Below are 12,642 nucleotides of genomic sequence, written 5' to 3' on the forward strand. Positions count from 1 at the left end.
AACAATAAATTTTCCCATCCTAGTTACCTGCAATAAGGTAAACGACTACTTAAACAATAGGCTTATAAGTTTAATAACATAAGTGATACATAGACAATGAAAAAAAGTCGCTTGAAAATTCCATGTAATTGAAACTTTTTGAGATTTGGCTCTGTGCACTAACCTCTGGCATCCATTGTATCGTGGACTGTCTTACAACAGCAAGATTTTTGTTTCAGTAGTTCGTTTGCCAGTTTTTAAGTAGGTTTTCAGTAGATCTTTAATTAGAGACATCAGTTTGCTAACTCTTTTGTTTTTATTACTGAAGAAGTTAATGAGCGTGAAGTCCACTCTCTAACAGTGTTTGTCTGTCATACTTGAGACACTAACAGGTTGTTTTTCTAATAGGAGCATTTTGGTTTCCTATATTCTGTGCCCGCAGACACCGTCCCTAATTTTCATAGGCATTTTATCTACTTATGGTGGTTTTTTCAAAAGCGAGAATGAAAATGAATTAGTGTCTGACACTCACAGATAACTTGTTTAACAATATATGCTTTTACGGGCACCTGGCTGGTTCAGTTGGTGGAGTGTGCTACTCTTAATTTTGGGGTTGTGAGTTCAAGCCCCACGTTGGGTATAGAGATTACTTAAAAATAAAAAATCTTTTTAAACAGTGCTTTTGAAACATTGTTATGTTTGTGTATAAAGATGACATAAATATAAAAACTAATGTAAATATTGTCTTTAAAAAATGCTTAGGTTACTTGGTTAATTGCTTTTTAATTGGAGGAGAAAATTTTCAATGTAAAATTTCACTTTACCTAGGTATCTTTAAGAACATTTGGTTGCCACATAAATGTTGAAGAATATTATAGGGGAAAGAATCTCATAAAGCATATACTTTTTAATGTCCTTGTTTTAAATCAGGAAATCTAGGTCTAAGAGTTTGTGGTTTACCTGAAGTTATACAGCTAGTTATGAGAGCTGTGACCAGAGTCCAGGATTATCTTAACTATGTTAAATCACTTTTGTAGAACAAGGTGAACTATAAATAAATAAATTATATTAAAATTATTAACTTAAATATCCAATGATGGAGGAAAGAGTCAATCTCTTATGGAAAGTCAATAGGTTAGAATATTTTTTTTACATAGACAATGTTTTGATATGCTCTTTATACAGTGTTAAATGATAAAAGGCAAGAAGTGATCCCAGTTTGGTATTTTAAAGAAAAGACCTGAGAGGCCCCAGGGTGTCTCAGTCGGTTAGGCATCCAAATTTGGCTCTGGTCATAATTTCACAGTTTATGAGTTCCAGCCTTGCAGTGGGCTTCTGCTGTCAGCACAGAGCCCACTTCAGATCCTCTGCCTCCTCCTCTCTCTGCCCCTCCCCCCCCAAAAATAAGTAAAACATTAAAAATTATTTAAAAAAAAAAAGATCTGAAAGAAAATGTACCTGAGGGTAAGAATAGTTATGTCTGGATGGTACTTTTTTGTTACTAATCTTTAAATTAAATGAAACAAATATTGTATAATAAAGACAAAACATTTTTGAAAATAAGCTTTTTAAAAAGGTTATGTGTTTGAGGTCAGTTATAAGTAAATCATGCTTCCAGTAGGGTTGGAGACCCTGTGTGTCATCTTATGTGTGTGCTTGAAAGCAGGGTGAATGATGCCCCGCTTCCTCATCCATAGAAGATGTGGATCTATGTCAGAGCAAGTGTTAGAGAGTCAATTTTAGCCCCCCAGTAACTCTCACTGGAGTGCCTACTGAAGGAATTAGATGATTTCTTCCTATGTGATTTCTGAAGAATACTTTGACCTGAGACCTATGGCCTATTATAAATTGAGCTTAAATCCTTATAGTGACCTTAGGGAGATCCTGATTTCCTACTTTAGGTCATAGTTATTTTGTACTGAATCCAACTTCCCAAATTCCCTTGCCCGTCTGATTTATTTTTAGAAGAATCTGAACTGATCTCATTCTCTTTTATCAGAATAGCCTCAAATGGCTGTGATTTTTTTTTTCTCACTGTCTCATTTAAAAAAATTTGAAATAAAAAAATTCACTTCTGATTTTTTACATAAAAAAAAAAAAAAAAGACCACGGCTAAATCCCTTTAAAGATCTCCTAGTTAGCTTCTGAGAATAGGACATAAGGTATGATTTTCTTCCATGGGAGTGTATTCTAAAAAGAAGAAAAATTTTCTGCCACATTTTAAAATTTCCAACTTAAAAATCTTCCACACAGTTACATAATTAATGATTGTTAATTCTGTTCAAGAAACTTTGAGCACCTACTGTATGCCAGGCACTGATATTATGACCTTATTTTATTGAATGAAACTTTATGTTTAGTCTCTTGCCTGGTTCTAGTTAAAAACCACATGTCCCTATATCCGTTCAGGAGAAGGAGATCTGATTTGAACCAGCTATAGGAATGAAATAAAAATGAGACAGCACCGGGCATTATTTGTTACCAATTAGCTTATACTCTTTGTATGTCTGTTTTTTGAGCCATATTTGAATAAAAAGTTTTGCTGATGTGATCTTTATTATTATAGATTACAAATGTTGGACCACTTTGCTGAATGTGTTAAACAAGCCAAAGGTGTCCGTCAGCAGGCCGTGCAGCTTAATATTTTTACTGCTGTTCTTAGCGCACTAAAGGTATTTACTTTTAAAACATAAGTATTCCGCGGGTGCCTGGGTGGCTCATTTGGTTGAGCATCTCTTAATTTTGGCTCAGGTCATGATCCCACTGTTGTGGGAAGAGCTCCGAGATGGATTCTGTACTGCGTATGGAGCCTGCTTAAGATTCTCTCCCTCTCCCTCTCTCCCTCCCCCCCCACCCTCCCTCCCTCTCTCTCTCTCTCTCTGTCCCTCTCCCCCACTTGAGCATGTGCATCCTCTTTGTCTCTCTCTTAAATAAAATAAATTTTAAAAAATAAGTATTCTGAACTAAGATTTTAATAAATGCTTTTAATAAGGCAAGTATTTCTAGACCATTATGATGATTAAATGTGTATCACTTGAAAATTATGTTTTTATATCAGTTTAAATTATTAGAAACTGTTAGGCTCATTGCAACTAAATAAGTGTTTTATATTTTAATAATGTTAGAGTTCATTTTTTGATCTGATCTTTCAGATTTTCTAAGTTCTAGTAAATTCTTTTGGAATTTTCAAAGATGTCTGACTAATGAAATCTGATATTCTCCTTAAAGTTAACTAGATAAAGTTTATGTCTTGTGCAATTCCTTTAACCTTTTGAACCTCAGTTTCTACATATCTGAAGTGAAATCACCAGTATTTTGCCTATCTGTCAGAGTTCACGAACTGTTTTATATAGCCTATAGCCTCTCATGACATTTGAAAAATTTTTTTATTATTCAACACTAAGGTTATTACAAGGTCTTACTGTTAGAATGACAGCAAGTACAAGTGTTTAAATGGGCATAATTAAATCATGTTTTGTAAGCATCAGGGAAAATGGACATTGGCATATAGTATAGAAATGGAAGTTTGTATCATTTATATAACTTAGTATATGCCCTATTTAGAGACCATCAGCTAATATGAACATCTGAGTTTTTTAAAAAAGAATTGAGTAGTCATAGTCTTCTTCAGTGGTTGGAAGGCTAGCAAACCAACTGTAATATTGCTCTACAGTATACATATCTTCATAGATTTGCTTGGTAATGCCTCTGCTGTAGTTAACATTTTCCCCAGGCACCATGAATTGGATTTTTCGTCTCATGTAAGTTAAGTTCCATGACAAGTAGGTGTACCTAGAACAGAGATATTAACATTTAATATGAGGAGCAAACTGTATTAATATTCAGTTACTGATTATTTTTACCTTATTTTATCTTTTTATGTATACTGAATGTACTCTTGATGATATACTTATCTTCTCTGGAGTTTTTATATAAACATGTCAAAGTTTCATACTCATCAACCCTTTTCTTTCCCTAAAGTTCTAATGATAAATGTCAATCAGTTGAATACCAGTTGACTTAATAGTACAGCATCCCTTATACATAAAAGCAGTGATTTATATATAAAAAGCATTAGTCATTGGATAAAGATACTTCCAGGGATTCTTCATTTGAGGGCTGATTGACTCTAGGCTTGTTATATATCATGTTGTGAATCATGTTTAGGAAAGTGATTAACAGGTATTGATTCTAGGCATAGTATATGCCTGTGAAGGATGACTGCAGAGGGGAGAAGGTAGGTGACTGGGTAAAATAGGTGAAGGGGATTAAGAAGTACAAACTTACAGTTATAAATAGGTCATAGGAATACAGCATGGGAAATACAGTTAATAATACTGTACATTGACAGATGGTGACTACACTTACCATGATGAGCAGAGCTTAATGCATAGTATTGTCTAATCATGTTGTATACCTAAAACTGTAGGTTTGTACAGTATGTCCACTGCACTTTAATTTAAAAAAAAGAAGATGGTTGATAACAGGCACCCCTATTTTATAGCAGCATTATTTACAATAACCAAGATATGGAAGCAGCTCAAATGTCCATCAACTGGTGAGTGGATAAAGAAAATGTGGTGTATATGCACAATGGAATGTTACCCAGCCATCAAAAATAATGAAATCTTGTCATTTACAATGACATGGATGGAGCTAGAGAGTATAATGCTAAGGGAAATAAGTCAGAGAAAGACGAGTACCATATGGTTTCACTCATGTGTGGAATTTAAGAAACAAACGAGCAAAGGGGAAAAAGAGAGAGACAAACCACAGAACAAACTCTTAACTATAGAGAACAGACTGGTTACCAGAGGGCAGGTGGGTGGGTGGATGAGTGAAATACGTGATGGGGATTAAGGAGGGCATTTGTCATGATGAGCACTGGGTGATTAAAATAAAAACTTAAAAAAATTAAAAAATAAACAAAAGATGGTTGAAAAAAGTAGGTGAAGATACATGTATATTTACAAAGATTTATGTACTTCTTTTATTTACTGTGAATTTTGAATTTCNAAATATCCACAGGGCCTGGCTGAGAACAAAAGTACTTTAGGGCCTGAGGAAGTTCGTAAATCTGCTCTGACTCTGGTTATGGGTGCTCTTGACAACCCAAACCCCATCTTACGATGTGCAGCAGGGGAAGCCCTTGGAAGAATGGCTCAGGTGGTTGGGGAAGCAACGTTCATTGCTAGAATGGCCCAGTATAGCTTTGACAAGTAAGTGGGTCTCTTTACTGACAAGTTTCTCATAGAGGCAAAGATGTCTTTTTAGTGATCAATAATTATATTAACTGGGTGATAGGCTTTCCATGTGGTATAGCTTATGACAAAATTTTGTTTTTTATGATTATTTTAATTTTTATTTCAGTAATTGTTTAAACTCTAGAATCTGTAATATTATAGATACTTTTAATGTGGTCAGGTTTCAGCCTTTGAATGTTACATAATGGAATTAAGAGGATTGTTAATAGGACCTCTCTCAGTTATATGTATTCTGCTCTGGAAGTCCCTTATCTCTGCTCCTTACATTTTTCTTTCTGCTAATTATTCATTTTTCTTTTTAATAAGCCATTCTTTTTCTAAGTGCCAGCAAGTTTATCATCTTTTAAATTATCCCTGAAACAGGGAAAAAGTTGGTGTTAGGTTTTAAGGATTTCTTTGCATATTAATTAAAAAGAGTGATCTCAGAGTTCCAAGTAAGTATGATTAAGATGATGCTGTTATTAATGACTCTTGGTTGGTTGTTCATCAAGTACTTAAAATAGAGAAGTTGAAAATCAGTTGTGGTCAAGAAATGATACCTGAGTTATGTAAATTAATCACTGTATATTCTGAGTACTAATTATACCAAACTAGGCCACAACCTTTAATGAGAGAGGTGGGGGGAGGGGGAGGGGAGCAATGGTTGTGAAGCAGTAGTTCTGAAGAAAAAGTATTTTCTGAATTCTTTGTTATATGAGAATGGCTTTTCCCTGTCTTCAGACATGAGCGACAGTTTGGTTATAGGGTAATGCCCTAGTGTATTGTTTGAATCACTAAGGATAATATGAGCAAGCAGAAGATAAAATAGTCCCTGACACTTGATCTTCTTGTAGGATGACTTTTGCCTTTTTCTAGTGATAGATTAGTTTTGCTTTTCCAAGTATGTCATTGATTCTGAAATCCAACTTCTGTTAAAGATTTTTTAGATATACAACCAGTCTTACCTGTTTAATGGTTTGTGCTCTGTTAACAATAGGTAAAATAGGAGTTTTTTTGTTTCCTTTGAAAATCTCCAGAGTAGTAATTTTCTTTTTTAGTTCAAGGATTTTTAATTTATAAGTATCTTCGGTACCTATAGGAGTATTTTATTTTTTACTTATTCTGGTGAAACACAGGACTTTCATTCATATTTATATCTGTCTGGTTAATGGTTTGCAAGTATTTTCAGGGCCTTGGTTCATTAGCTTTTCAATATAATTGACTATGATCTGAAGTTAATTGTTATATGGAATTTAAGTTACCCATTTTTGCAATTCATCTGAAATTAGAATTTGTTTTCAGTTCTCTACAAAATGTCATAATTATTTGGCAGCATTTTTTTCCTTTTATACTGAATGGTACATTTAAAAATCTCTGGTATCTTATATTCGACAGAATCTGGGTGTATTTTGAAAAAGCGTCAATGTCCTGCTGCCTCATTATAGCAAAATGTTTTCATCTACACTATTTCTTGTGGATTTAATGTCTGACCATGAAAAGCCAAAAGCATTTATACCTACAGATCTGTCAGCTACATTTACCCACAGACATCGAATGCCATCTTAGCATTTAGACAGGAGTCATTCCCATAAGCCATTTTAGTTAATAGGGAGTTGCTTCAACTGCCTAAGATCCAGTTTAGAAGAAAATAAAAGTCATCACTGGCTGAATTTGTTTCCATTCAAATTGAAAATCACTTTGAGACCTCTGAGTGATGTATGTTCTTATATCTTAGATTATTTACTTTATTGAATGGTTAATTATCACTGAGAGAATTTACCCAGCTCTTTATCTCACAGAGATGTTACCTTTTGAAAAGTACCAACACGAAGGCGGTTTTCTAATCTGTATAATGCTGTAGAGTTCACAGATTACGCTCATTCTTAATTCCTTTCCTTCCTCAAAATGACTGCTCTGGAGAAACTGAGTCATAGAGAGATGCATAGAAATACTGCTAAGGGTAGACTTAATTCCTTCATTACATTTCTTCACATGTGTTTTGTGACAACACTTGGGATTTTTCTTTCTCCACCATAGACAAACTAACCAACCGGAGTCTTGGTGATGGATTTCTATCTCTTGACTTTATTTTAGGTTTATGGGTTTCACAGAAGTCTGGTCATGGATGGCTTACTGAGAGTCATAATACGGTTCTGAAAATGCAACCAAAGTTTCTCCCCAGACATCTTTGTTATTTTAGATCCTCTGTTCTTAGTGGTATTTTGTCCTGTTTTCTAACAGTAACTGACTATGTTGGTTCATGATTATGAGTTATAGTATTTTATAGCTTAAAAAGTATTGTTACATGTATTCTTTTATTTAATCTTTTCCATTGCCCAAAATGAGGCGTAGAGGTTAGTTCTGTTTTAAACTCTCCACATGGCTACTTAAATGTGAATAAAATAATGAAATCTATTATTTCAAATAAACATTAAAAAAATAGAGAGGCCTCGCACTGCCAATCATGGTGGAAGAGCAGGGGCTAGGTTTCTGCTGCTGTCTTCAGGAACTAGAAACCCAGATAAAATAATCGAAGCAGTGGTTTTCAGACCCTGCCAGCACAGAGCAGTGATCCCTGAGAAAGGGGAAACAAACCAGCAGAACACTGTAATTGCCCCAGATTGCTGCTTGGAGAATTTTCAGGCTGAAATGCAGGGATGGGAAACCCAAACCTAACTGAGTTGAGGAGAAAGAATTTGGAGTTTGGGGAGGCCAACGTAGCTAGAATGTGTGGAGTGGGATATGTGAGAGGGAAGAGCTGCCCAGAGAGAGCTGCGAGCGTAGGAGTCATCTCAGGTCTTGGGCCGAGTACTGTTATGTGCATAAGTGCAAGGGAACTGCCCCAGACCAGGGAGAAACAAAACAGAAAAGAACAGATGAAACAATCCACAGAGCTCACACAGAACTGAAAACAGGTCCTGCCGTCCAGATTGGGAAGGCCTCCTGAAATGGAATCTTCAGAAGGAAATTGCCTTAGAAGTGAGGGCAATATAGACTCACCCTAAAACAACTTAAAAGTAAGCCTGAAAGAATCAAACTGATTCTAGTTAATTTAAGTACATTACAGAACAAAGGCCAATGGTATTTAAAGAAATACAACTAAAGTAGCACTTAATATCATAAAATTTGTAGTACCCACTATCCAGTTCACACTTATCAGATGTGTAAGGAAGCGGGAAAATAGATCTATTACCAGGAGAATATATCAGTCTTTGGAAATAGGTCTAGAAATGGAAGAAATGGTGGAATTATCCATGAAGAATACTGAAAGAATTATTATAAATATGCTCCTTATGTTAAAGAAAGTATAAGAAAAACCCAAGCATGATGAAAAGAGAAATAAAATTCATAAAACAACCCAGGAGAAACTTCTAGAAATGTAAAATATCTCAAATGAAAAAAAATACATTGGATGGGATTAACAGAATATTAGACATTGCAGTAGAAAAAAAAGTGATGTTGGAGACATGAAAAATAGAAACTATTCGAAATGAAGCACAGAAAAAGACTTGGGGGGGAAATGAGCAAGAGTCTCAGTGACTTCTAGAACAATATCAAGCTGTCTTACATTCACATAATTGAAATCTTAGAAGTAAGGGCAGGTCAAAAATTATTTGAAGAAATAGTAGACAAAAATTTTCTAACTTGGTGATAACTATAAATTTACAAATCCAATAACCTCAACAAACCCCAGGTCGAATAAAGACAAAGGAAAAGCATAGCATAATCAAATTTCTTAAAGCCAGTGATAAAGAGAACATCATAAAAGCAGCCAGCAGGGGGAAGACATCATGCAGAGGAACAAAGATAACAATTTCAGCAGGCTTCTGACCATAAACTGCAAGCAAAAGGCAATAGAGTGACACAGAACTTTAAACCCAGTGAAAATACTTTTTAAAACTGAAGTTTTAATAAAGACTTTCAGACTGTGATAAGTTGGGAAATCACTTGCTTATAAGGTATACTATAAGAAGTATTAAAAGAAGCTTTTTGCAAAAAAATAAGAGATGAAATTTTGAATGTAACATAGAAATGAAGAATGCCAATAGTAGTAGCTTTGTGGATAAATATAATGACTTACGTTTTATAAGTCTGTTTTAAAGTGACCTATTATTTTATTCTCATTTTTTTTGTGTATTTTACTTTGGATTATTGTTTAGATTTTATTTCATAATCATAAACTTAACTTTGCAATCCAGCTAGATTTGGAGGGAAATAAGGAAAATATGGAACCCATAGAACTGCAGTGAGATACAAAGATTACAGCAAGAGCAGAAGGGGATGAAGGAGTGCTCTCTTGAGTTACAACAGGAATGGTCTGGTAGTTAAGATAAAACACAAGTCAAATTTATTAGATTTGTCCACAGTCAGCAATGGTGATCTTCACGCTGGTCTTGCCATTCTTGGACCCAAAGTGCTCTATGGCTTCCACAATATTCATGCCTTCTTTCACTTGCCAGAGAACACATGCTTGCCATCCAACCACTGACTCTTGGCAGTGCAGATAAAAGCACTGTGAACTGTTTGTGTTGGGTCCAGCATTTGCCATGGGCAAGATGGCAGGATCCATATGCTTCAGGGTAAAATTCTCATCATCAAATTTCTTCCCATAGAGGACTTGCCACCAGTGCCATTATGGCATGCAGAGTCACCATCCTGGCACATATATCCCAGAATAAGCCTGTGAAAGCAGGAACTTTAATAACCAAATCTTTTCTCCCCAGTTCTCAGAGCATAAAAATTTTCTACTGTTTTTCAAACTTTTTCAAACAGCTTCAAGGTGATGCAGCGCAAGGGCTTACTATCGGTGGCAATGTTGAAGAACGTGGTTAAGTGGCACAGGCAACTCCTGGGCAACAGAGTCTGCAAGCTATTTTTAATCTCAATTTTTAAATGCCTTGGAAAGATAATTGTCTCTTTCGTGCAAAAACAATGTATGGTAGGATTTTAATAGAGAAGTAAAATACATGACAACAGTGCAGAGAATGGAAAGAAGAAATGGTGGCATACTCTGTGTATACGATATATGAAGGACTATAATATTCTTTGAAGGTATATCATAGTGAGTTAGAAATATATATTCTAAACTCCAGAGATCCTACTAAAAAAACAAAAATGCATAACTAATAAACCAATAATGGAGATAAAATGGAATCATAAAAAATACTAAATCCAAAAGAAGATGGAAAGAAGGAAAAAGAAGCAAACTGATGTGACAAAGAGAGCACAAATAGCGATAAGGTAGACTTAAACCCAACCATGCTGATAATTACATTAAATATAAATGGTCTAAACATTATAAATAAAAGTTAGGATTTGTCAGATTAGATAAAAAGTAAAATCTAACTGTATGCTATCTACAAGAAACCCTTTAAAAGAAAGAAGTAGATTAAAAGTAAAAGGATAGGGGTAATATACCATGAAAACACTCATTCAGAGGAAGCTAGAGTGGCTCTGTTACCAGAAAAAGTAGACTTTGTAAAAAGATTGTTGCTGGAATAAATGAGTGATTTCATAATGATAAAAGGACCAATTCCCCCAAGAATACATAGTAATTATCAATGTATATATATCTTATGATATAGTTTTAAAATACATGGAACAAAACCTAATAGAAGCGAAAGTAAAATAGACAAGTCCACAATTATATTTGGTGATCTCAGCATTCCTCTCTAAGTAACAAATAGAAAAGACCCTCCCAAATTATTAAAAATAAAGCTTTTATGAAGCTTTAGCTTGGCCTAACTGACATTTGTAGAATACCCAAAAGAAGAAGCAATATACATTCTGTCTGTATTTCTCTCTCTCTCTCCTTATGTAGTCAGTTGAAGGGTTTATCAATTGTCATGATTCTTTTAGAAAAAAACCAGCCTTGGATTTCATTGAGTTCCTCTGTTGTCTTTCTGTTTTCTCTTCCACTGATTTCTGCTTTATTTTTATAACTTGCTTCATTATGCTTACTTTTGGTTCAGTTTACTTTTATCTTTCTAGGTTCTGAAGGTGGAGATTTAGTAATTTATTTAAAACCTTTCTTCTTTCCTAATACAAGGTTTTTAATGCTATAAATTCACCTTGATACACACATTAACTGCATCCCATAAGTTCTGATATGTTTTATTTCCTTATTGGCTCAATTAATTATCTATCTTAATAAATGTTCTATGGATACTTGAAAAGAATTAACATTGGTGATGTTTTATTCTAAGTAAGTATATCTCAATAAAGCTTATTTTTAAGTAATCTGCAATATCTTTTATATTTTTTTAATTCATTAGATATATTTCACAAAGAAAAAGACTGATGCATGTTAAAGAGGTTCAGATCATAATTGTAGAGAATTTCTTGTTAACATTTTCTGTAATTTTGTAACTAGAGATACACTGTCTTTTAGATTTTAAAACCACTATAAAAGCACTTGGTGTTTATTTAAAACACCAATAATAAAAATATATTTCAAATGATTCTTAACTTTTCAAGGAATAATTAATGTTAAAACCTGAGAAGTTATGATTCTTTCAAATTTTTTTCTAAAATTAAAATGAAATATATGACTCTAACCAACCATTTTAAGTTAATTTCTAACTCGTGGTAGGGAGTGGAGAAAGAAGTAGCCACTATTGCAGTCTTTTCTGATTTCCAGAATAAATCCCATTTCTACTGTGACTCATAAGCTTGTTATTGTCATCGAGAAATAGAAAGGCCAGTCTCTGCAACATATACTTATTTTCCCAGGTTGAAATCAGCCCGAGATGTTGTATCCAGAACTGGGCACTCACTGGCCCTGGGTTGCTTGCATCGTTACGTTGGTGGTATCGGCTCAGGACAACATCTGAAAACCAGCGTCAGCATTTTATTGGCTCTCGCACAAGACGGAACATCCTCTGAAGTCCAGGTGTAATGCTAATTTTGTTTTACTATGACACTTTTAAATAATATTTTTAGTACTGTTGTTATTTATCGTGTAAAATAGTAATGATTCTGATCATTTGTTTAGAAAAATGTTACTAGGGTCTTCCTCTGTCATTTTGTTTTATGAGTCTCATTTGTAAAAGTGTAGAACAGGAATTTGTATTTTAACCTAGTCTTAAATCTGTCTTGTTCCAGGAATTTAACCCATTCATATATATTTCCCGAAACATAGTTTCTTTTTATTAATTTATTGTCTTTTGTACTTACTTCTCCTTTTTTGCATTTCCTTACTTTTGCTAAGGAAGGGGCAGGGAGAGAGGGAGTGCAGAATCCAAAGCAGGCTCCAGGCTCTGAGCTGCCAGCACAGAGTCTGATGTGAGGCTTAAACTCACAAACCGTGAGACCATGACCTGAACTGAAGTCGGAAGCTTCACTGACTGCACCCAGGCGCACATTTGCTGAGTTGATCAAGTTTCTTTTAATGACTGTCATCTCTCTTGCCACTCAGACA

General features: G+C 34.5%; 1 protein-coding gene across 1 annotated transcript in view; it reads left to right on the forward strand.

Moving 5' to 3' along the window:
* HEATR5B (HEAT repeat containing 5B) overlaps positions 1-12,642 on the forward strand; it is a 96,360-nt gene that overhangs the window by 26,090 nt on the left and 57,628 nt on the right. The window contains exons 17-19 of the mRNA XM_077764283.1: positions 2,546-2,651; positions 5,008-5,198; positions 11,955-12,114. Coding sequence (XP_077620409.1) covers positions 2,546-2,651; positions 5,008-5,198; positions 11,955-12,114 — 457 coding nt within the window. The remainder of the gene's footprint in view (positions 1-2,545; positions 2,652-5,007; positions 5,199-11,954; positions 12,115-12,642) is intronic.

This window comes from Crocuta crocuta, unplaced genomic scaffold (assembly GCF_008692635.1).
Source record: "Crocuta crocuta isolate KB4526 unplaced genomic scaffold, BGI_CrCroc_1.0 scaffold164, whole genome shotgun sequence".
Classification (NCBI taxonomy): domain Eukaryota; kingdom Metazoa; phylum Chordata; class Mammalia; order Carnivora; family Hyaenidae; genus Crocuta; species Crocuta crocuta.